The 26,156-nt window shown below is 42.1% G+C and overlaps 1 protein-coding gene across 2 annotated transcripts; it reads right to left on the bottom strand.

The window, feature by feature from the left end:
- Positions 1-642: 642 nt before the first annotated feature.
- Positions 643-25,216, bottom strand: LOC146684903 (glutamate receptor U1). Of its 2 annotated transcripts, none has more exons than XM_085443263.1 (10): positions 25,081-25,216; positions 24,833-24,905; positions 22,829-22,860; positions 16,064-16,243; positions 12,905-13,128; positions 6,505-6,602; positions 5,247-5,464; positions 4,922-5,141; positions 1,161-1,411; positions 643-1,085 (listed from the first exon to the last, which is right to left on the bottom strand). In XM_085443263.1, exons 2-10 carry the CDS (start codon positions 24,894-24,896, stop codon positions 987-989), a joined length of 1,386 nt encoding a protein of 461 aa, XP_085299389.1. In that variant the 5' UTR covers positions 24,897-24,905; positions 25,081-25,216; the 3' UTR covers positions 643-986. The 2 variants fall into 2 exon arrangements, with proteins under 2 accessions (XP_085299389.1, XP_085299387.1); XM_085443261.1 differs by having other exon boundaries at positions 25,069-25,216.
- Positions 25,217-26,156: the final 940 nt, after the last annotated feature.

A 26,156-nucleotide genomic window follows, 5' to 3' on the forward strand; every position in this document is an offset into this window, starting at 1 on the left:
CTACAATCTATTAGTATTTTATTATTTAATTTACTTTAGTAGTTGCTGATCTTACAGTCTTGGAGCAACTATGACCACATATCATCCTCTGGCAGTCAAGGTTACAAAGAAGTCTAAAATTTTACTTTTTGAGTTAGCTACAGTAACAAATGAGCCATTGTACTTATATGAACTAAAGTGAAAGACAAAATATCACTTTCACCACTCTTATCGTCTTGGATGTCATCTGCTGTACTCTAAGGCCTCTGCCAGTGACTTCTGCCTCTGGGTCAGGTGTCGGGGTCTGTGGGAGTTTCTCTCCTCCTCTCTCTCTGTTTTTGCAACTTGATGTTTTTGTGTTTGTACTAGTGGTGTGATGGTGTCCCAGGGTTTTATTTGTGGTGCCAGCCAACAGAAAAAATAAAATGCTCAGACTTTTTCCCCTTCTAGCTTCCCAAGCCTTATCATGGTGATCTGTTTGTATCATTTTCTTTCAGTATTGCCTCTCATGTGCTGGATGAAGATGAGGAAAGGCTGGATGTCCTGGGTATGTTGAACTTGGTTGTTAGTACAGGCCCTAGGTGGTGTTAATGTTTGCTCTAATAAATGAAACTCCTCTCTACAATGAACAATAAAGTTGTATACACTGAAAAACAGAGCAGGCAGGATATTGGAGTATTTATTTGGAATATACAAGCAAATAGTAAGACCAGGTTACAACTGTGACAGAAGAACTTCAGGTGTTAGAAGTCAGATGTAAATATGTGATAATAAAACAACGCTAAACAGCTAACAAGACAGACTGATTATAATATTAAGTCTGAAATATACCTGTGGGTTTGGTGCTTAATATACTGCTGCTGGTAGTTGTTCAAACTGGGCACCAAAGTATAAAACCCACTGAAATACAACACAATATGCGACTGTTACTACGGAAATACAGAAAGCTCTCAGCTTGTTCACTTCTCTAACACTATCTTATCGAATGACAACGTGGTGCTTCTTCTTTAGGCTTTGCTTTTGTCTGAGGTGTCGTGCTCTGTGCTCTCCCCTCCACTGCCAAACCTCCGGTTCAGCTCTGATGTCAACACCAAGCAGCAGGATTTCTGCCAAAGAACAGAAGAAATGTTACAGGATAAAAACATTCCATGCCATGATTACATTGTGATATTCTTTCCTACCTTGCCATCCTTAGCTTGGTTGTGGGCCCTTGATAAGAGCTCCAGCAGGGCTAGCAGGAGCCCGATGCCCAGACCCAGTCCCAGGAGGAGGAACAGGCCCCGTAAGTCATAGGGTTGCAGGGCCTCGGAGATGTGGGCTCCACCAGTGCCAACACAGCTGCTGGCCCACCACTTCTCACGCAGGTATGTTAGCTCACCAGACTCACTGAGCTGGAGGATGGCAACAGTTAGATTCTTCACCAGCGGGGATCCTAGCAGGAAATAAACATGCGATTTGAGTGAAGAAAGAGGTTTCTGAATGTCTCACCCCATTACCATAAGTGTTTACCATTTTCCACAGTGGCACAACTCACCACCTTTACAGTTTAGTTTTTCTACTTATGACAGGAACTACTTTTTGGAGTGGCACAAATAATTTGGGTGGAATCTTATTGTGACACCTGATTGTTTTGTAAATAGTTATTTAAAAAATGCCATTTCCCAGTCTTTGTCTCTGCTGCAGGGGATAGGTGGTACAGCGGACTCGAGGTAATCAGGCGGATGAACTTTTTTCCCTTTTTTAGTGACGCCAGGGACGGGAGAGGAGCGTGGAGGCAGCTGGAAAGCTGATCACGGCAGAAACACTGGTGCCAAATCGAGCTGCATTGTACATGTGGATATATATGTATGTAAGTAAACGTGTCTCAACAGTTACCAGAGCACTGTGTCAGGTAACAATGCAATTATGGTATGAATTACAAAATCCTGTCCATTTAATGGCTGAAGGGAAAACTGATTTGTTAAACATGTTTGTGGTTTTCATAGTAAGAAATCTATCTTTTTCTTTCATTTTTGTGTGATTTTAGGGTAATACACTATGTCAAAATTAAAAAATACCTATAAAGTCAGTCAGTTTTTTAAGGTGAATTAATTTTAAAGGTATATCTATGACCGAGAGGGTTAAACTCTGTAAATGCTAATGGACTCAAGCATAGAAAAAGTGCTTGTATAAGTGCTTTCTAAGAATCCACACATTCACATTGATCTTACCTGAGGATATTTGGCCTGCAGACCTGAGCAGCCAGGAATCAAACCACCAACCTTCCGATTAGCAGATGACCTGATCTACCTCAGCCACCTCTTTGTCAATACTGATTTTATTCAATCAGATAAAATTGTCTCATTTTGTCTTTTGGGGGTTTTGTTTCAAAGTGAAAACAAAGTGAAACTTTCAAGCATACACACTGACAATAAAACCTGCCATAAATGTTGCCATAAGACAGATGCAAGTAGGTTGCTGTCCTATTTTTACTTGTGTGACTGAACCAGTAGCTCCGTCTGAACTAGGAGGTAGCTTTGTAACGCTAAGTGTGTCCAATGTTTTGTCAGTTCAGTCAATTTAATGTGAATCTGCTCTGCTAAGATTGTCTAAGGAGGGAAGTAGTGATATGAACTCTCTTGTTTGTAGTATTCCCAGAGTATTTTAATGTATTTCATAAAATATGAACTTTTGGTGTCCCTGTATTGATACAATATCACCAAGCCAAATATTGCACTATGCAATCTTACAGAGATTGTGATGATTTTATGGATAATTAAAGTCAGTCATATATCCACAAACACAAGCTGAAAGTCAGTGATGCTGCTCGGTTTGCAATCCTGAATATCACGGCACAAGCAGGATTCACTGCACTGTTAATTTTAGCTATGTTATATTGCTGCCTCTGTTTGGTGGTATCGAGCCCAATGGACTTTAATGTTTGTTTGAACGAGCTGACGGTTCACTCGTTAAGCTGAAAGAAAGATGCCTTAATCACAGGAGTCACACATGTGTCCACTGTACCATCTGGGAACTCTTCTTGTTTCGTAATAACACAAACACTAAATCCTCCTTCTCTTGTGCTGTTTTGTAGCAGTGTATACACCTGAGACTGTCACCTGTCTATCTGTCCTGCACTCTCTCTCTTTGTCTTTCTCTCTGATTGTGTAATAAAAGTATGAACATGTGTTTATAAGTTACACTTGTGTTTGAATCCTGCAGCTTATCACACATTTGATTTCCATGTGTGACAACTGCAAGTGTCCAGAGTGAGGACAGACTGAGGGACCCACTGCTGCACATCATCTGTGAGGCTTTGCACCCCTGATGATCCACCAGGACAAACTCAGCAGTGTGTGAGGAAGAGGAGGAGGAAGAGCCAGCAGCAGCTGACAGATGGAGAGAATAGACAGACTGTTCCCTGTTTGTGAAGGACTGCTAGAAAAGTTTAAAATAACTAATTGTCTGTCCTGAATCAGTCTTATTAGGTAATGTTCAAATAATTTTATCATTCCAGTGTTTTCAGTGTGGGAGAAAGTACTCAGGGCCTTCAAGTTACACACTATGAAAGGCAGCAACAAGTGTAATATTCAGAAACCTAAAGTATGTATCAGCAGCAGAATGGACCTAAAATAAATGTTTGTTTCAGTTCTATGAAGCTTTGAGTATTTTGGATTAGTACTGCTGTGTTTGTTGCATCATAATCGTTTATATGCTTTATATATTCTCTGAGGTAAGTTGGTCTATAGTGTTACATCATATTCTATAAAGATGATATGATATATACTTTCGGTATACTTTCTGCCCAGTTTGACCCATTTAGCAGAAGTCAGCCTTTTTAAGGCTCTGATATCTATTCTGTATGACTTAAAGAAGCTATGACATGGTATGATTTTCTCACCCAATAAAGGAATATTCAATATATCAGTCTACTCTTCATTCTATCAGAAACAGTTATCACAGCTCGTACATTTTCTTTTTACACATATATGTAAGCATTGAGCCAAATTTAGTAATGCCATCTTAATAAAATAACAGCATTTGCCTATTATATTTAATATATCTATATACACACTGTCAAAGATGCTTGTCTTTGAGTGAAGATTTAAGGTGATAGGAAATACTGAACTTGAATCTTTACTGAAGCTCAGTATTTGACACAGAGTTCAAGTTCACTGCTGTAATAACTAATAATGGTTAATATAATAATAACTTTGATATTGGCCATATTACATTTACATTACCAAAGTAAGATGACTTTAGTCTCATGAACAACATTAGCTAATTGTTATTAACTAGCTAATCTTAAAATGACTGTTCAGTACAGAAATGAAGCCCAACAATCATGTTTTTACAGTCCTGTGGTCTCAGCCTCAGATACTTATCAAATCAAAGTGATGTGATAAACAAAATGAACTAACAGAAAAACTTTTCTCCTTCATTTCTGTCAAACGATGCTGTATGAAACGTCTCCAGCTGTTAGTATCATAGTTGCTAGGCAACCTGGGCAGCGAGACAGGAGCTAGACCGTCCCATTTCACAAAACTCACACTTCCGGCCTTAGCAGTCTTTGAGTGTGCGGCCCTTGTGGACCGTTAAGGCTGTGTACTTTAAGGCTTGCAGAACCTGAATTGGGATACAGCCAGTGTGTCAATGTGGCATGTTGTATAGAGCACTCTGAGTAATCTGGGAGACTAGAAAAGGGCTATATAAGAATCAGTTGATTCAGTGTCTGAACAGAGTTTCATCATGTTAGTTTTGCACTATTATGTTCCGGCACATGTTGTTATTACATGGCTTGATTAAGGTACACATTAAGCTGACATCTGGGGCCAGAGCTGAAACTGTTCTGGGCCAGCACAGGGCCAGCAGTGTGTCTGCAACTGGCCTTGTGCTGGCCCATGTGTGGGCCACCAAAGAAGAAAGCTAGAAAGCAGCATCCTGACAGATCCAAGCAACTCACCTAGAGGTGCTGCTATGGCGTAGGACCGCATAGAGATGACCTCTGGTGAACGGGTCAGTTTACAGTACCGAGCCACTGCCAAGTCCAAGGACACTGCTTCACCAATAAATGCAAAGTTTCCTTCCTGTGTGCGGCGTATACCTTCTTCTGCGTTGGACACATAGCTTTTTTTACGCTCCATGTGCTGGTAGATACGCCGGTACACAGGATTGTTGGAATTCTAGGAAAGTGAAGTAAAATATTTATCATGTTTATTGAACCTTTCCCATATGTTATGTAGCAGCAGTAATGACTATGAATGCTAACTAGGAGTAACTGATCATGCCTTAAAGAAGAGCATAGTAGATCCAGATTCAATTGTGCCGTAATTGATTACATCCTGGTTAGCCAGGTCTGCAAAGCTCTTAATGGAGATGTGTTTGCTGTTGGAGTTCAACGCAGACTTTAAGTTGCAGAGGTAGCAGGCAAGCAGCAATACAGAAAACAGCCACCAGATGGCACTGACTACACGTCCAGACAATGCCTTGGGGTGAGGACCGGCTCCTGAGAGGACAAAGAAAGTGGTCAAGCAGTCAGCAGGTGACAAACAATCAACCAAGAAACAGAGTTGCAGTTTCAACGGAAAATAATGTATTTATATTATTCAAACAGAGCCTACTCTTGATGTTCAGCTACTTGAAATATATATTTTCTACTAATATTTTTATGCTGTTTCACTCTGCACAATTCTCTCATATTTACAGCAGGGTTATTTTAAAAAGCATAGATTTTTCCTTTTGTCTTTACAGTAGTCAGTGTATATACACAGATTAGTCATTTGCACTCTTCACTATTCATTACATAGCCAATCAAATCATTACTGAGAGCAACATGAAGAGTGAGAAAAGAAGTGTTAAAGCTACTGTGAAGTTTTTACATGTCAAATAAACTTGAGGGAAAAAAAAGAGGGAATCCTAACTACTCCTGTTAGTTATTAGTAAGCAGTTTATTTAAAAACAGCTTTATTTTTCAATGCAAACTTTATTTGCAGTTTCTTATTAATAAAATACCCCCAGCTCATTGTGAAAATGAAAAGTAGATGCTGAATTGACTGATTTTTAGAGAGCACTTTTATACTCAACTTATGCATCCAAAGCACTTCAAACAACTTGCGTCATTCACTCATTCATACAAGCACATTTTTCTATCTAACCTGCCCAAGGACACTTTGGCATTCTGACTGGAGTAGCCAGGAATTAAACCACCAACCTTCTGATTAGCTGATGAAGTGGTCTACCTCCTGCACTACAGCCATCACACGTTTACACATAATACTAGCGAATTGTAACTTCTTTATTTTACTTGACATTCAGTTGTTGACTATATGCAGACATTGATACAAGTCTCAATATACTACATTGAATTGTTATGCATGTGGAACTTGTCATTTTCATTTTCCTTATTTGATCTCTTTCTATAGGTATTACAAAATGATCCGTGTACCGTAAAACATGTTACTACATATTTGTCTTAAGGCATGTAGAAAGTGGCAAGCAGCAGAAGAGTGCATTTCTGTGCTTTAATTTAGTGGACTGCTGCAATACCTTGCAGGGTGAGAGCTCCTGTAATGTACCAGAAGCTGTGCAGCAAAGTGAAACTGTGTTCTTCTGTGTCTGGCTCAGCCCATTCACTGGGACTGATCCTGCAGGATAAAACAAATGAAAGCTTTCATAACATAATTCAAGATTCAATTGTATATACAACATTCAACCTCAACAACAAAATCATTGAGATGAACAAAATAACATGGATGATCCTGTTACAATGCAACATTGCAATGTTCTGCTAGGATGTTCTGCTGGTATTCATGTAGATCACTTTTTTTTTTTTTTTTTACATATTTTACAGTTTGCTTTGCTGGTAACTGGATGTTTTTGGTTTTGTTCAATTCCTCATAGGGACAATAGTTGTCAAATTCAGGTTTGTAAAACAGGTACTTGTGAGTTGGCTATGTGGTAGCTCTCTTATAGGAGTGTAATCATCCATGCATATTTTTGCTTAACCAACCATCATCATGATAACAGCAACACCTGACAATGGTGGCCTTCCCCAGCACCCCCAAGCACTCTGCCATATTAAAAACTGCCCAGGAATGGCCTAAGACAGCAGTCCCCAACCTTTTTGCGCCATGGACCGGTTTATGCCCGACAATATTTTCACGGACCGGCCTTTAACCCTTTAAGACCTACCATAGAACCAAGTCCGCCAGAGCTTATATTATATTTTTACATGCTGTGGAGCCATTTTTGGGAGCATTTCAAGTTGCTATACATCAATACAACCATTATAGCCCAGATTTTAATAATATGTATTCATTAAGTGCATAGTAATTACATAAATTGCAAAAAAGTGCAATAAACTACAAAAAAATTGAAAATCGTTTTTGATTTTTTAACATATATTTGTAGTTAGAGAAATTTAAGAGTCTTATCCCTCAAAACTGTAAATACAAAAAAGTTGCACAAAATAGTTTCCTACCACAGGAAATTTATTTTGAGTGTCTTCATAGTTTTATTTTTGAAATACACCAATTTTTATACACTGCAGGAAAAACGAAAATAAATATTATACTGCAAATTTGCAAAAAAGCAGCATATGCATCAAAATAAACTATTTCCAGCAGTGCAATATGAGTCCTAAGCATCCCAGAAACGACACAGAAAGTCATAAAGTCAAAGATAACTTTTAAAAAGAGCAGTATAGGCCCTGAGGCCCTGATCGCAAAAAAGACTACATTTCCGCGAAAATGACGTCACTTCCGGTTTCGGGCAGGTAATGGCGGAAATGCAAAAGTTCGCGCTGACGTCTATTCCAACGTAGGAAGTGTTTTGAACAGCTGATCAGATCGGTAAAGCGTGTTTCTGGAATATTATGTTTTTGTTCCTGCAAGCGCTTTTTATGCAGTTTTTGCAAAGCTTTATGTGGAAGGAAACCGTGACCTAGGACAAGCTGATGGCATCAGATGTAAGTACAACTCCTCCGGTTTCATATGCAAAAAAAATTTTTGCGCTAGCTTACGTGGTTGCAGTGCTACTGGGATTTAAAAATAGTTACGCATAACAGAGCGTTCCCGCTCCGATCGGCTCTAAAGGGTTAAGGTGTCGCGGATAAATACAACAAATTAAAACTAGTACCGGTACCGAAAAAAAGAAGATTTATTCATAACACAAGTGAAAAGACCCAGGAAAACCGAGTTAACGATAAAAACGATAACAAAATAACGCTGAAAACCGATAAAAACCCTGAAAATCATACATTTCACACCTGAGCCTCAACTATTGCGGCCCGGTACCAAACGACTCACGGACCGGTACTTGTCTGAGGTCCGGGGGTTGGGGACCGCTGGCCTAAGAAACATGATAAAGAGTCCAGGGCATTGTCAAGCTTCTAAATTTGGGTTCGCAATCATAGTGGGATGTATCAAGAGAAGCCTGATCCACAAAGGATGCCCTTTTAACCCACCACAGGATCTAAAGCTAATGTGCCAATGCAGAGTCAGAAGGTATCTATGCCCAAAGAGCAACATGAGCAAGACCTACACATTATCAGGAAGGTAATGTTGTGGCTGATCCATGTTGCCTTTAATTATAAGTCAGTCTACATGTGTTTTGTGGACTTGGAGAAGGCATTCAACCGTGTCCCTCAGAGTGTCCTGTGAGAGGTGCTCCGAGATTATGGGGTGTTTGGCCCATTGCTACGGGCCATTCGATTCTTATACAACCGTTACAAGAGCCTGGTCCGCACAGCCGACAATAAGTTAGACTCGTTCCTAGTGGGTGATGGGCTCCGCCAGGGCTGCCTCTGTCACAGATTCTGTTCATAATCTTTATGGCCAAGTGGAGAAAAGCTTTCACTTGGGTGGTCTCAGAATCTCTGCTTTTCGTGGATGATGTGGTTCTGTTGTACCGGTCTGTTGTGGTGAAGAGGACGCTCAAACTCCCAGGCCTCTGATAGAGGACCCGAGCTTGAATTTTTTTTTTATATAGATAAAAAAATATATATATATAAAAAAAATAAAAAAGTCCCCACTCCTTCAAGCTCCTCTACCAGAGGCCTGGGAGCTTAAGGGTCCTGCGCAGTATCTTAGCTGTTCCTAGGACTGCGCTCTTCTGGACAAAGATCTCAGCTGTTGTTCCCGGGATCTGCTGGAGCCACTCGCCTAGCTTGGGAGTCACTGCACCTAGTGCTCCGATTACCACTGGGACCACCATCACCTTCACCCTCCACATCTTCTCGAGCTCTTCTCTGAGCCCTTGGTATTTCTCCAGCTTCTCGTGTTCCTTCTTACTGATGTTGCTGTCATTCAGAACCGCTACATCGATCACTACGGCCGTCTTCTTCTGTTTGTCTACCACCACTATGCCCGGTTGGTTAGCCACCACCATTTTGTCCGTCTGTATCTGGAAGTCCCACAGGATCTTAGCTCGGTCATTCTCCATCACCCTTGGGGGCATCTCCCATTTTGACATCGGGACTTCCAGGTTATACTCGGCACAGATGTTCCTGTACACTATGCCCGCCACTTGATTATGGCGTTCCATGTATGCCTTGCCTGCTAGCATCTTGCACCCTGCTGTTATGTGCTGGATTGTCTCAGGGGCGTCTTGCCTGGTGTGATAGACCCCATCCTCTATGGATCTTGTGCTCAGAGCTTGTTCTTGTGCTGCCTTGATTAGTGCCTCTGTGCTGTCTTTCAGTCCAGCTTTGTCCAGCCACTGGTAGGATTTCTGGATATCAGCCACCTCCTCTATCTGCCGGTGGTACATACCGTGCAGGGGCTTGTCCTTCCATGATGGTTCCTCGTCTCCCTCCTCTTTCTTGGGTTTCTGCTGCCTGAGGTATTCACTGAGCACTCGGTCAGTTGGGGCCATCTTCCCAATGTATTCTTGGATGTTCGTTGTCTCATCCTGGACTGTGGTGCTGACACTCACCAGTCCCCGACCTCCTTCCTTCCACTTAGCGTACAGCCTCAGGATGCTGAACTTGGGGTGAAACCCTCCATGCATGGTAAGGAGTTTTCTTGTCTTTATGTCAGTGGCGTTTATCTCCTCCTTTGGCCAGCCTATTACCCCAGCAGGGTACCTGATCAAGGGCAGGGCGTAGGTGTTGATAGCCCGGATCTTGTTCTTACCATTCAGCTGACTCCTCAGGACTTGCCTGACCCTCTGCAGATACTTGGTGGTTGCAGCTTTCCTAGCGGCCTCTTCAGTGGTTCCCATTCGCCTGCGGGAACCCCAGGTACTTGTAACTGTCCTCTATGTCTGCAATGTTGCCTCCTGATAGTTCGATCCCCTCAGTCCTGACGACCTTCCCTCTCTTTGTTACCATCCGACTACATTTCTCCAGTCCGAACAACATTCCGATGTCATTGCTGTATATCCTGGTGGTGTGGATCAGTGAATCGATGTCTCGTTCACTCTTGGCATACAGCTTGATGTCATCCATGTACAGGAGGTGGCTGACAACTGCTCCATTCCGTAGTCGGTATCCGTAGCCAGTCTTGTCAATGATCACACTGAGGGGGTTAAGGCCTATGCAGAACAGCAGTGGGGACAGAGCATCTCCTTGGTAGATCACACACTTGATGGTGACTTGTGCTATGGGTTTGGAGTTGGCCTCTAGTGTTGTATGCCACATCCCCATTGAGTTCCTGATGAAGGCTCTTAGGGTCCCATTGATCTTGTACAATTCTAGGCATTCCAGTATCCAGCTGTGGGGCATTGAGTCATAGGCCTTCTTGTAATCAATCCAGGCAGTGCACAGGTTGGTCAGTCTGGTCTTGCAGTCTCGGCTGATTGTTCTGTCTACCAGTAGCTGGTGTTTTGCGCCTCTGGTATTCTTGCCAATTCCTTTCTGTGTCCCGCTCATGTATTGACCCATGTGCCTGTTCATCTTAGCTGATATGATGCCTGACAGGAGCTTCCATGTAGTACTGAGGCAGGTTATTGGTCGGTAGTTGGAGGGGACCGGTCCCTTCTTGGGGTCCTTGGGGATCAGGACCGTCCGGCCTTCAGTTAGCCATTCCGGGTGTCTCTTGTTAACTAGCAGCTGGTTCATTTGTGCTGCCAGACGCTCGTGGAGTGCAGTCAGCTTCTTCAGCCAGTAGGCGTGAACCATGTCGGGCCCTGGTGCTGTCCAACTCTTCATACTGGAGACCCTTTCTTGGATATCTGCCACTGTGATGGTGACTGGACCCTGTTCAGGGAGGTCGCTGTGGTCTGCCCTCAGATCCTCTAGCCACTGAGCATTGCCGTTATGGGTTGCGTCCTTCTCCCATATGCTCTTCCAGTATTGCTCCGTCTCCAGCCTTGGTGGTGCTGTTCTCTTATTGTTCCCTTGCCACTGAGAGTACACCTTTGCTGGTTCTGTGGAGAACAGCTGGTTTATTCTCCTGCCTTCTATCTCTCTGGTGTACCTCCTCAAGCGGCTGGCCAAGGCTGTGAGTCTACACTGGAGAAGTGTAGTCGGATGGTAACAAAGAGAGGGAAGGTAGTCAGAACTGAGGGGATTGAACTACCAGAAGGCAACATTGCAGACATAGAGGACAGTTACAAGTACCTGGGGATCCCGCAGGCGAATGGGAAGCATGAAGAGGCCGCTAGGAAAGCTGCAACCACCAAGTACCTGCAGAGGGTCAGGCAAGTCCTGAGGAGTCAGCTGAATGGTAAGAACAAGATCCGGGCCATCAACACGTACGCCCTGCCCGTGATCAGGTACCCTGCTGGGGTAATAGGCTGGCCAAAGGAGGAGATAAACGCCACTGACATAAAGACAAGAAAGCTCCTTACCATGCATGCATGGAGGGTTTCACCCCAAGTCCAGCACCCTGAGGCTGTACGCTAAGAGGAAGGAAGAGGGCCGGGGACTGGTGAGTGTCAGCACCACAGTCCAGGATGAGACAACGAACATCCAAGAATACATTGGGAAGATGGCCCCAACTGACCGAGTGCTCAGTGAATACCTCAGGCAGCAGAAACCCAAGAAAGAGGAGGGAGACGAGGAACCATCATGGAAGGACAGGCCCCTGCACGGTATGTACCACCGGCAGATAGAGGAGGTGGCTGATATCCAGAAATCCTACCAGTGGCTGGACAAAGGTGGACTGAAAGACAGCACAGAGGCACTAATCGTGGCAGCACAAGAACAAGCTCTGAGCACAAGATCCATAGAGGCTGGGGTCTATCACACCAGGCAAGACCCAAGGTGCAGGCTGTGTAAAGATGCCCCAGAGACAATCCAGCACATAACAGCAGGGTGCAAGATGCTAGCAGACAGGGCATACATGGAACGCCATAACCATAGTGTACAGGAACATCTGTGCCAAGTATAACCTGGAAGTCCCGAGGTCAAAATGGGAGATGCCCCAAGGGTGGTGGAGAATGACCGAGCTAAGATCCTGTGGGACTTCCAGATACAGACGGACAAAATGGTGGTGGCTAACCAACCGGACATAGTGGTGGTAGACAAACAGAAGAAGACGGCCGTAGTGATCGATGTAGCGGTTCCGAATGACAGCAATATCAGGAAGAAGGAACACGAGAAGCTGGAGAAATACCAAGGGCTTAGAGAAGAGCTCGAGAGGATTTGGAGGGTGAAGGTAACGGTGGTCCCCGTGGTAATCGGAGCACTAGGTGCGGTGACTCCCAAGCTAGGCGAGTGGCTCCAGCAGATCCTGGGAACAACATCGGAGATCTCTGTCCAGAAGAGCGCAGTCCTGGGAACAGCTAAGATACTGCGCAGGACCCTCAAGCTCCCAGGCCTCTGGTAGAGGACCCGAGCTTGAAGGATAAACCGCCCGCAGGGGCGTGCTGGGTGTTTTTGTTATACATATATACATATACATATATATATATATTTTTAATTTAATTTTATTTAATTCTATTTTTATTTATACACATATATGTATACATCCCTAGTGTTTTAGGGATGTTTTGTTGCACTGACCTGCCCACCAGGAATATGCAGAAACCTGTTAGCAGGAAGGCAATGATAATGCCAATCCACATGTCAGTGGAGAAGGGTGCCAGCAGGCTGAACGTGCTGTCTTCAGGGTCTGTTGCTTCGCGCAAAATGAAGCTGAGGCCAGTTTGAATGAAGGGGGTGGTCATGTCCACAAACCTCTCTCTGACGGCAGTGACAGTCAGCGGGGCCACAGCCAGGTCAGCCTCCTGAAGCAAGGTATAGCAACACATATGAAAAACCAGGGACACAATCAATGAAAAAAAGAAAAGAAAAGTTAAAACTCTGTACAATGTGAGTACAGATAGAAAGGAGTACAGATAGAAAGGAGTAACAATTTTAAATAATTTATGGTCAGCATTTGTTTTGTAAGTAGCACAAAACATCATAACAAATGTTGAAATATATATAACCCTATGCTCACTGCTACACAGATAGGGTAAGAGCTTATGCTATCAAAAATGTGTTTTTTGTTCATCAAATGGTCTGAAAATAACAGACGTTATTCATTACTATGCTATGCATGATTGGAATAAGTTTTAAGTAATTTGATTTATTTATGGGGTTTTTATTGGATTTTATAACACCTGTGGTCCTCGTGGACAAAAATGACCAATGTATAATGTAAACAGAATTGGTCCTAGCACTGAACCCTGTGGAACTCCATAATTAACCTCAGTGTGTGAAGAGGACTCTCCATTTACATGTACAAATTGGAGTCTATTAGATAGATATGATACAAACCACTGCAGTGCAGTACCTGTAATACCTACAGCAATATATGACACACTATGTGAGTTACGGCCGGCAATGATCATCAATGTTCAAAAATTTTGGTCTGTTAGAAGCATGTTCTAATTGCTCTAATAGGATATTATGGTCAACAGTATCGAATGCTGCACTAAGGTCTACCAGGCCGATTATTAGAGATAGGTAGATCATATTTAAGATCGAAGAATTAATTAATGGCAGGACTTCTTTGAGCAGTTTTGTCGGAATGGGGTTTAAAAGACACGTTGATGGTTTGGAGGAAGTAATTATTGAAGTTAACTCAGAAAGATCAATTGGAGAAAAAGAGTCTAACTTAACTTCAATGGTACTAAAAGTAGCTTGGTCTCTGGATGCATCAGAGACCAAGTTGGGGTTCAGTAACTTGCCAAAGGACACCTTGGTAAGAATTCCAGATTAGAGCACACAGAGATTGAACCAACAACCATCCAATTAGCAGATGACCTGCTCTACAGCCAACTCAATGACAAAAGAGGAGGGACAACGAGAGAGGAAGAAAAATGGATCGAATGCAGCTGTAGACATATGTGGGCATATTGATTCTTACTGCCGTGCATCTAGTAAAGTCGCTACGGCCAGTTTATGACATCCTGAGTCTGGTAGAGAAGTTTTAAAGGTGACACAAGATTAATCATAGAAGCGCAAAAAGGTTATAATTTCTTGATAAAGACACAATAGATGATCGTTGTTCATGACACAAACGTGCTCCCATTTGAGGTGTATGGAACAAGTGGATGTTTCTCCTGCTGTTGATGTAAGATCCTGGTACTGATGTGACTGTGTATGAGCAGCAAGTCCCCTTCAGAGGACTCTGTCCATTCCAACAGAACATCCCAAGTAAACCGGGGAACTATGAGATAAAAACATGGGAAGTATGTGATGCCAGGTCCAGCTGTACATGGAACATGCTAGTGTACGATGGCAAACAGTCTATCCTGCAGTCAGGACACGCGAGTTGTCCCTAACATTGCAGAAGGTTTCCAAAAGAAAACAATCACCAGTAACAACTTGTTTACTGTATATGACCCTTGGCCTGCAACTGCAGAAAAGAAAGCTGTCCATGATGGGACCAGTGCAGAGGAATAAACCTGAGCTTCCTCCTGCACTTGTGTCAAATATGGAGACGCCTTTGTCCTCATGAAAGTTTACCTTCACTCAGATCCATGCCCTGGTGTCCTACCATGCCAAAATATAGAAAAATGTCAGGTAATGAGTTGGAATAAAGATGAATAAAACCTTTAAACACAGAGATGGATGATATTTTATACTTATTGCTTTATAAACAGTCAAAGCAAGCGGGGTCATCTTTGAGCCCAGAGGACAACAGATGTGATGATTTGCTGCCATTAAAAAACTTGAATTAGTTTAAGAACCGCTTTCTAAATTAACTTTGACATATACCCGTCATATACCAATATATACGTATACGTCATATACCAATCACAATAACTGATGATTTAATTAATTTTTTTTACCCGAAAACAAAGAAAAAATTCATTTTTATGAGGTTTTTATCAGACTTAAATTTGAATTGGAATAAAAAAAATTGTGTCAAAATATTTGAATTAAGTTTTAATTAAAAGTGGGGGAAAATCCACTTCATATTAATTAAGTATCATTCAAACCAGATGGGGACATTTTTGACCTCTGTGGACCACAGGAGGTCAAAAATGGAGGTCACATGTGCTGCCATTTAAAATTTTTAAATGCTTCAAATGCTTCAAAAACTTTCTTACTGAAGTTCAACATACAGGACTCTGTAGTTAGACAAATAGTCAAAATTATCTAAACAATTAAATATTTTATTGTCTCGTTTTATTTTCGCTCAAAAACAGAGTGTACTTTATGTAAACAAGGTCTGGTGGCCCTGAAATGTATAATGTACGGTAAATTTTGTGTTGATGTATTGGTCTTAAGTAAAACTAAGGTGTAACACTGAATTGATTGACAACTTATATTTTATATTTTAAAAAACACTCAAATGAAGTGGGGACATTTATGACCCCTGAGGACCACAGGTGTATGGAAATCGGGAGGACATTATGAGGGATAAATTAAATTAATTTGACAATTTAAGAGTAATCTTGCCAATTAATGTAATTAATGTAAAATTGCAAAGAGCATTGTGGCTCGGATAATCTATAATGCATAATATTAGGAGGGCTCAGACATTGGTGGCATTAAATTTAAAGTGTACATTCATCAAAGCAAGGTCTGAGGTTGAACAGGAGGGTATCAAACTTAATTTAACAAGAGCAACGAAACACATTACACTAAAGACACATACTACAGTGTTCACATACTGTAACACACTGAGGTAGAGTTGTTTCAGTGCTCTATAACTCTATGACTCACCCCTCTGATGACTTCACCAATCATGCCATTCCAGTTGCCGCTGGAGTCCATGGCGCCATAGCGGTTGTCTTTGACCAGATGCAAGTTGTACTTGAAGCCTAGCTTCTTGGAGAGCTCTGAGATCAGATCAATGCAGTAGCCTTCTAGCTCAGAGCCCTTGCTCATGGCATATGGTTCATCCTGACAAAACACAAGGCAGCAAGCAAGGCATACTTTAAATTTAAAGGAAATCAACATGCTCTTACAACTTGAAGTTTGTGTAAAGTTCCATCTATCCATTCACTTCCGCTCATCCTTTTTCAGGGTCGCGGGGGGTGCTGGAGCCTATCCCAGCTGTCATAGGGCGAGAGGCGGGGTACACCCTGGACAGGTCGCCAGTCTGTCGCATAGTTTTAAGTTCTGAATCCTAAAATTGTAGTATGTAAATGACTGTTTAAAGGAAAAAGTGCTATGTGTAAGGCAGTCTCACTTTTTGCACCGAAATACTTGAGGAACTTTTCACTCTGAGTTTTTAACAGTCAGGTTCAAGAAGGTCAATCTGACATGTTCCACTCCTTTATGAACTTTGTGGAGTCAAGCACATCCTCAGTTTCCCTTAACTTCACCCTTAACCTTTTCTTTGACTTTAAGTATTTTATCACAATTGACGTGATGCCTACCGGTCTTTGTGCATTTAAAGTTTTTAAATAACTAGATTTAGGAACCAGAACTAAAAAAGCATCCATCCAAACAATAGATACATCCTGACAAGCTGACAAGCAATGACTCAGAGCTTTGGCCAGCCGCTTGAAGAGGTACACCAGGGAGATTGAAGGCAGGAGAATAAAGCAACTGTTCTCCATACAACCATCCAAGCGTCTGGGAGCACAAATGAACCAGCTGCTAGTCGATGGGAGACACCCGGAATAGCTAACACAAAGCCGGAAAGTTCTGATCCCCAAGGACCCCCAGAAGGGACCAGTCCCATCCAACTACTGGCCAATAACCTGCTGGAAGCTCCCGTCAGGCATCTGGTGGCTAAGATGAACAGGCACATGGCTCAATACATGAGCGGGGCACAGAAAGGAATTGGCAAGAATACCAGAGGAGCAAAAGACCAGCTACTGGTAGACCGAGCAGTCAGCCGAGACTGCAAGACCAGACTGACCAACCTGGTCTGTACCTGGATTGATTACAAGAAGGCATATGACTTGATGCCCCACACCTGGATCGTGGAATGCCCAGACAAGATCAACAGGACCCTAAGAGCCTTTATCAGGAACTAAATATGGATGTGGCAAACCACTCTAGAGGCCAACTCCAAACCCATAGCACAAGTCACCATCAAGTGCGGGATCTACCAAGGAGATGCCCTGTCCCCACTGCTGTTCTGCATAGGCCTTAACCCCCTCAGTCAGATCATTGACAAGACTGGCTACGGATACTGGCTACGGATACTGACTATGGAACGAAGCAATTGTCAGCCACCTCCTGTACATGGATGACATCAAGCTGTATGCCAAGAGTGAACGAGACATTGATCCATGTCACCAGGATATACAGCAATGACATAGGAATGCTGTTTAGACTGGAGATATCAAAGAGAGGGAAGGTAGTCAGAACTGAGGTGATCGAACTACCAGAAGGTAACATTGTAGACATAGAAGACAGCTACAAGTACCTGGGGATTACACAGGCTAATGGGAACCATGATGAGGTTGGGCAAGTCATGAGGAGCCTGCTGAACAGTAAGAACAAGATCCGGGCTATCAACACCTGCACCTTGCCCTTGATCAGGTACCCTGCTGGGATAATAACCTGGCCAAAGGAGGAGATAGAAGCCACTGACATAAAGTCCAGGAAGCTCCTTACCATGCATGGAGAGTTTCACTCCAAGTCCAGCACCCTGAGGCTGTACGCCAAGCGGAATGAAGGATGCCGGGGACTGGTGAGTGTCAGCACCACAGTCCAGGATGAGACAATGAACATCCATGAATACATCTGGATGCGACCGCATGCTCAGTGAATACCTCAGACAGCAGAAACCCAAGATAGAGGAGGGAGACGAGGAACCATCATGGAAGGACAGGCCCCTGCACGGTACGTACCACCGGAAGATAGCGGAGGTGGCTGATATCCAGAAATCCTACCAGTGGCTGGACAAAGCTAGACTGAAGACAGCAAAGAGGCACTAATCATGGCAGCACAGGAACAAGCTTTGAGCACAAGATCCATAGAGGTTGGGGTCTATCACACTAGGCAAGACTCAAGGTGAAGGCTATGTAAAAATGTCCCCGAGACAATCCAGCACATAACAACAGGGTGCAAGATGCTAGCAGGCAGGCATAGGATACAGGAACATCTGTGCCGATTATGGCCTGTTTGTGGTAGACAAACACAAACAGAAGGTAGACAAACAGAAGAATACAGCTGTAGTGATAGATGTAGTGATGGGCAGATGAAGCCTCATGAAGCACTGAAGCTTTTCATCCAATTGGTTCACCCCAACGCGAAGCTTCTTGAAGCTTCATTTGCTCTAGCAGGACACCTACTGGACGTAAAAATATTAGTTGGCATGAATTTGAAGAGTGTGGCATTTTGCACACAGCCTGTAAATGTCAACAACAAAAGGAGTGTGTAAAACATCTATATTGTAGTGATGGCAGTATACTGTGTATATTTATGCTGGCAGTATGGAAAATGATTATTTGCGGCAAAGTTCGAACCGCTTCCTGAACCAGTCACGTGGTACAGCCGGGCAGCGAGGCTTCGGACGTCATCATTTTCAGCTCCTCCCATAAATGAAGCAAGCCTCGATACGCGCTTCGCGGAAACGCCCCCTCCATTACTCGACACACGCTTCGAAGCCTCGATACAGAACGTCACATCACTAGATAGATGTAGCGGTTCCCAATGACATCAGGAAGAAGGAACATGAGAAAGGGCTCAGAGAAGAGTTGGAGAAGATGTGAAGGGTGAAGGTAACAGTGGTAGATGCTAGGTGCAATGACTCCCAAGCTAGGCGAGTGGCTTCAACAGATCTCAGGAACAACATCTGAGATCTCTGGCATTACCAGGTAATCAGGCATTACCTACTAACAGTACCACTCATTCGACTGCTTTCCCTGTTCAACTCAGCTTGTCTGGAAATACTCATTACATTCCCATTACATCATAGCGCACTCGGTGCTTGCTTGGAAGTTTAGGGGTTTTTTTTCGCTGTAAAAAGAAGTTTTCTTCCCACGCACAACGGACACTAATGTTTTTGTCACTTTTTATGGAATCAAACTTAAAGTAAGGTCAGTACTTCCATGCTTTAAACGCTGCACGCTCATACTCTCTCCCGCACTTGATATATTATCCACTGTTGATCTGCAGACAGCTGTTGTCAAGAACGTCGCACTTGCTTACGTCACTGTCATGAGACATTCTCCGCAGCGTTCCTACGGGAAAGTAACGGTAATCTAATTACCGTTTTTGCAATAGTAATCCCTTACTTTACTCGTTACTTGGAAAAAGTAATCGGATTACAGTAACGCGTTACAAGTAACGCGTTACTGCCCATCTCTGATCTGGACTTAACAGTACTATCAAATTTCCGCCCAATCTCTAAATTGTCCTTTTTGTCAAAAGTTCTGGAGAAAATTGTCCCTCCGCAGCTCCAGACCTTTTTAGACCAACACGACATTGGTGAACCACCACCGTTTTGACACAGTAGATCACAGGATTCTTATCTCTTGACTGAAACAATGTGCTGGAATTACAGGGCTTGCTTTGGAATGGTTTAAATCCTACTTATCTAATCGTATTTTCTCTGTTAGATTCAGAGACACATAGCCTCCAAAGATGACCCTTTTTTGCGGGGTCCCCCAGGGCTCTATCCTTGGTCCAGGCCTTTTTTCAATTTATATGCTCCCGTTGGGATCTATTTTTAAAAAATATGGAATTTTGTTTCACTGTTATGCAGATGATTCTAAGATTTACCTTCCACTAAAATGAAAATCTGTGAATCCTCTGAAGGGACCATTTGATTGTCTAGAACAGGGGTGTCAAACTCCAGGCCTCGAGGGCCAGTGTCCTGCAGGTTTTAGATATTACCCTGGGTCAACACACCAGAAACAAATGATTATTTCATTACCAGGCCTCAGGAGAACTTCAAAACATGTTGAGGAGGTAATTTAGCAATTTAAATCAGCTGTGTTGGATCAAGGACACATCTAAAACCTGCAGGACACCGGCCCTTGAGGCCTGGAGTTCGACACCTGTGGTCTAGAAGATGTCAAGGCATGGATGGCTCTAAATTTTCTAAATCTAAATGAACAGAAAACTGAGGTCATTGTCTTTGGTCCTTCTGACCATTACGACCTTGGCCCCTTAGAAAATTATATAAAAAAAAACCTTTTGCAAGAAATTTACGAGTGATTTTTGGCAGCACTTGACAGATAAATAATGTAGTCAAAACCAGTTTCTTTCATCTTCGCCTAATTACAAAAGTTAAGCCCTTTCTCCGTTTCAGAGATTTTGAGAAAGCGATCCATGCCTATATCTCATCTCGCCTCGACTTCTGTAATAGTCTCTACTCTGGCGTCACCTCTTCATCAATTGGCCAACTGCAGCTAGTTCAAAACGCTGCAGCACGGTTTCTAACTAGCACACGCAAGCGAGATCATACATCTCCCATGCTTGCATCACTACACTGGCTGCCAGTCAGCTTTCCAATTGACTTTAAGATCTTAACACTTGTTTTTAAGTCATTGCATGGACTAGCCCCTACATATCTTGCTGCTCTCCTAACCTGGTATTCTCCCCCAAGATCCTTGAGGTCTGCAGACCAAATGCTTTTGGTTGTCCCTAGGTCCAGATTAAAACACAGAGGAAACCGGGCATTTGCTGTGACTGCCCCCAAACCTTGGAATATATTGCTTTTGCATATCAGACCCTCCCCAACACTGGATACTTTTAAAAGTCATCTAAAGACCCGTTTTTATTCTCTGGCTTTTGATTCATCATGAGTTTGTTACTATTATTCTTTTTTATGATTTTATTCTATTTTTTATGATTTTATTCTCTTTTTTATGATTTTATTCTCTTCTAAAACACTATTCTGTTTTTTTGTTATGTTTATTGCCTTGTCCATTTTATTGTACAGTACTTTGGTCAACACCTGTTGTTTTAGAAGTGCTATATAAATAAATTTGAACTTGAACTCTGTCCAGAAGAGCACAGCGCTAGGAATGGCTAAGATACTGCGCAGGACCCCCAAGCTCCCAGGCCTCTGGTAGAGGAGCTTGAAGGATAGATGGCAGGGGCGAGCGGGGAATTATATCCTCCATCTATTATATCACTCTCTTGTTGGGACCGTTGTCCCTCTTCCTGCACTTCTTGTTGGTGCTATTAACAGCAGCCTCCTGTGGCTGTGAGAGCTTGTAAAAGTTGTTGTTGGCAATACTGCTGATGGTGCAGCAGCAGCCCCAACAGCTAACATGTCGGTTAATTTGACACATTTTGCTGCATTTATTTTTAGTTTATTTTTATCTGTCTTAGCAGCTCCACAGCTTTTCTCCACTTCTTTCTCACTAAACTCTGTTCTACATGTTGTGTGAAGTACAGCAAAGGCAAGTGGAGCGCCTGGTTGTGTAGAGAGATTTGATTGGGCAATACAGTATCAGTAGTGAAAATTAATGAATGGGCTTATGTCAGTGCATGCAGCACTGGTGCACGGCCATCGGCCCAAAAGTGCATCAGCCCACTGGGCAAATGCCAGGTATGCCAGATTACCAGTCCAGCCCTGGCTAAAGAACATCCCAGAAACAACATCCAAGATCTCTGTCCAGAAAAGCGCAGTCCCAGGAACAGCAAAGCTACTGCGCAGGACCCTTGTTTGATGGATAAAGACTGCCTGCAAGGAATTGTTGAATTTTTTATTTTGTTTTAATTTTTTGAAAGGTGGCAGACACTGTGCTATGTTGTTTTTTGTTTGTTTGTGTTTGCTTAATAAAAAAAAATCTGTTTACTCATATTTTAATCAGATAGACTGTACAATACCTTATGTTAAGAGTGTATATATATATATAATATATTATATATATATATAATATATTATATATATATATATATAATATATTATATATATATATATATAATATATTATATATATATATATATATATATATATATATATATATATATATATATATATATATATATATATATATATATATATATATATATATAAGCTAACTTTGAAAATGTAAAGATAGACTTTAAAGCTTCCTTCGATATGAAAATGGTGAAGATGGCATATGGACTGTGTTTATTTGGTTTATTTTATACTTGACAGTGAAGTGTAAAGTGGGTCAGTAAGAATTATGGCGACTAGGACAGAAAACCCAACTTTGCCGATATAAAGGACAAGTGTTTATGTCTGTTTTTGAAACCAGAACACAATGTTTTAAACTATTAAAGAGACACTGTGCAACTAGTGATAATTAGCTTGCTTGTTCAAGTTCAACAAGGGTAAGATCAATTCCCAGTCTTCCAAAATAATGTATTACATGATTTAACTCATTCACTGCCAGCCATTGGCAGTGAATGAGTTAAACCCATTGACTCATTCACTGCAATTGACGGCTATAGACGTCAATGGCAGTGAATGAGTTAAGAGCTATTCTGAACATACAATGAAGTTGTATATAAGAGGCATAAATTCTTATATTGTTGACTTGACTTTGTATCACAGCTGGACTTTGGCATTCTAGTCAGGAACAAGAGACAAAGAAAGAATACCTTTATGGTTGTGATGAATAACTCCTTGGCATCTAGAACAGAAAAAAGAAAAAGAAAAACAGAATTGAACTTTTGGGAAAAAAGTAATTAAGCATCAGATCAAAATAATAGGATTCAGTCTGATTTGTGGTTTGGTTTCAAGTCTACAGGCTTATGGAAAGTATGGCTTCAAAAAGCCTAATGAAGCATATTGTTCTGCTGAGTTCCCTTCATGTGTTTTTTCTCTGAACCATAGCAAATAAATCAGCCAAACAGCCAGTGAAGGACAATGACAGTCTTGTTTTCGGTTGTTTTTTAGTAGAGCTGAGAAATTGGCTCCATGGTGAGGGGAGGTTGCGAGATACAATAGGTGGGGGGGACAAGGCTCATTTGATGGGATCAAAGTGAGGTCTTAAAGGATGTGTTTTCCTGTTCTAATCTAACCATCCCCTCCCACCACCACTGACCAACTCCTTTTCACCATGTAATCAGGGGATAAAACCCCCCAGCCAATCCCATCATTACTCATGACACTCACAGTTGTTTTCTTCTTGCTCTAACTGTGAGCAGTGGCATGCCAGGACTTAACATGCCCTGCCAAGGTCTGTCAGAGAAGAGAAAATGATGGGAGGGTAGGGGTCGGGGATGTGGGGCATGCAGAGGTGCTAGGGGTGCAAGTTTTTCATAATTGCGTACCACAACAAAAGCAGCTCTGTTTGGGTAATATAAAGCTGATGACACGATGCCAGTCTCCTCTAGTGATGATGGCAGGACCTACAATCTGCGGAGATGCTTGTCACTTCACTGCCTGCCTGCTGAGTCCTCCTCTCACACAGTAAATTGATCCATCACAGTGCTTTCTGGAGCACAGTAGGGCAGTAGCCCCTCCACTGGTGAGAAATAGGAGTCTGTCAGTGTGGACTGGACCCCTGTGTGAAGTTTGATAGGCCTCCAGCAGTCTAAATCTTGCCACAGAATTTTAGTTATAGCATACATTAAAGTTGTAATTTAATGCTAGTTAGAGTAAAATGCTAAGAGTCCAATCAGAAAATGTTTTACTTGAAGGCGTGGAGGTGTTTTCAATGCTTGTTTAAAATAAAACCTAATGGAGAAATGGATAATGGGGAACATCATGGTTAACAAAGTATCAAAAGTTGGCCCAGATCTTGATTTTTTTTTTTTTGAAATTGTAAATGTTTATACCCAGTATTCATTTGTGGGGTGGGGCTGCAATAATTAAGGGACAGTTGGATGGATTTAAAACTTTTATTCAATTCAGTTTTATTTATATAGTTGCCTCCAGGTACATTAAACGAATGAAAAACAATTGGAGACCTAAGACACAAACTCGTGCCGATTAATCAGCCCATCAGTACCTCACCATTATTTCAAGCTTGGCACAACAAAGACAATGTACTGACACTGATTATTAGCTCTGGAAGAAACTTCTTTTCACGCGACTCTAAGGGAAATATCTGTAAGTAATAGACCTCATCTTGTGTACCAGCTACTTTTTACAAAGCTGGGAAGAAAAATGTATAAATCTGACAAGAATGTGGTCAAGCACTTGAAAAAACCCCATGCACATGAAAATAACTTTGTAAGATTAGCAAACACAACTTGAGGAAGAGAGCAGAGATTGAGCAATAGCAAGTGCCCATGTATAATTCCCTGATAGCTGAAGTGTTGTTTGTTCTTACTTAGAACATTTTGCCTCATCAGAAAACATCCCTACACATCAAACAAGGGTTTGTAAAAGATCACATTAGTCAGTTACTAGACCTTTAACCAGGAGACCTGGGTTTGTGTCCCATGTTAAACTGTCATTTTCAGACTTTGCTTTATTTTTGAGACTTTGTTTGGTGTGGTTCAGGTAACAAAACTTCTTTGTAAGAGTGAGGAAGAGATCATGGTTTCATGATCATAGGTAACATTATTAAAAACCTGCTTAGAAATCTAATGCAACTCATGAACTAATGGCAATTTCCTTGATTGCACATCTCTCAGATGTAGCATTATTCTTACCTGCAGTAAAGAACCATGCAGTCAGGACTGCCACACAAACGAATAAAGCCATGCAGAGTTTCATGTTTCCGTCCTGTAAATGACACAGACTACTTTAAACTTCTGTGAAAACATGACCATGTTTATGACGAGCGATGTCTTTGATTTAACATTGAAATTATCTGCAGACACAACACTTTTAAACAGGTTTTTTTGCAGTTGTTTTTACTTGGCACATGAAGGAAAAAAAACCTTACCTCTTTCCTTACCTCTGCTCTGTCAGGCACAGTATGCAGAAACAGATTGTGGACACAGGGCGAGTCCAAGAAAATGAGTAAGAAATTAAAAATATCTTGTGAGCAGGCCACTGAAAAGACTTAGTGCGGCTGAAAGTAGTGGAGGGTTTATATGGGAAACAGAGAGGGAGGAGATAAGGGCTGACAGGGAGATAAACCCACAACTGCTGGGCCAAAAAAACTACAAAGTCTTGAGAGGTATGCAATTTCCTAGAGCTGGGTGTGTTTTTCTGAGGCAGAATCACTTTATGTCTTAGATTTTCAGACTTTTAAACAGTTACCATGTGTTTTTGCACGGTTACACAACAGGATCTTTAACAACAAAGGAGGGCGGGGTATGGGTCAAGGGTTTTGGGAGCTTAACAGTGTGGTGGTGCAGTAAGCTTTACATATGGATGGACTGGAATGTCCCAGTGGCTCAGAGGAAGGGGGATTTTGTTTTGGAGCACATCACATTTTCTCTCACTCCTGACCAACCATGAGGGATTCGTCATCATAAATTCAATCTCTCCTGCAAAACAGCAACAGAGGTGACTGTGAAGCTATGTCCTTTGTTTAATTTGCTAGGACAAATGTTTTATTAATCTTCAGCAGTTTGTTAAAACTATCCAAACACCCACTCCCTACCACGTTTCTTTGTCTCAAAAATTTCTACGTATAAGCTGCAAACCAAACTGATTTATTTGTACAAAACAGGCAGTGATTTCATCTTGAAAGGAAAGACTTCATTCATTCTGTGAGACAAAAAACATTCTCTCAGGCCTTAAGTGCTAGACAGGGCCTGGAGGTTTCAGTTGAGAGGCCAAAACTTGCCAAATTGTCGAGATAAATACAGCTTTAAGAGGGACTCAGTAGATCTCTTGGAATCCTAATGAAGCTGTCTTTTGTATTTGTGTGCTGGCTGGAGCAGAGTCTGCAGCGCTAAAATGAGCATGTCGAGCTACACAAAGTCTACAGAGCTGAGAAAGAGGCCTAGCAGTGTCTGACAGCTCGCCAGAGGTGGCTGTCAGCTTTGGAAATCACAGTCCTGACAATGGACAAACCTTTGA

Source organism: Copadichromis virginalis, linkage group LG20, assembly GCF_057382275.1.
Source record: "Copadichromis virginalis isolate Kocher_CV1m ecotype Utaka linkage group LG20, C_Virginalis_male_GT1.1, whole genome shotgun sequence".
Lineage (NCBI taxonomy): Eukaryota > Metazoa > Chordata > Actinopteri > Cichliformes > Cichlidae > Copadichromis > Copadichromis virginalis.

Bases quoted from the DNA above. Each gene is read 5' to 3' on its own strand.
- LOC146684903 (XM_085443263.1), bottom strand. From the start codon at position 24,896: ATGAAACTCTGCATGGCTTTATTCGTTTGTGTGGCAGTCCTGACTGCA. The intron at 13,129-16,063 runs GTGAGTCATAGA...ACCTTGCTTCAG, and splicing joins TTGGTGAAGTCATCAGAGGG to GAGGCTGACCTGGCTGTGGC. The intron at 5,465-6,504 runs GTATTGCAGCAG...TTGTCCTCTCAG, and splicing joins AGGAGCTCTCACCCTGCAAG to GAGCCGGTCCTCACCCCAAG.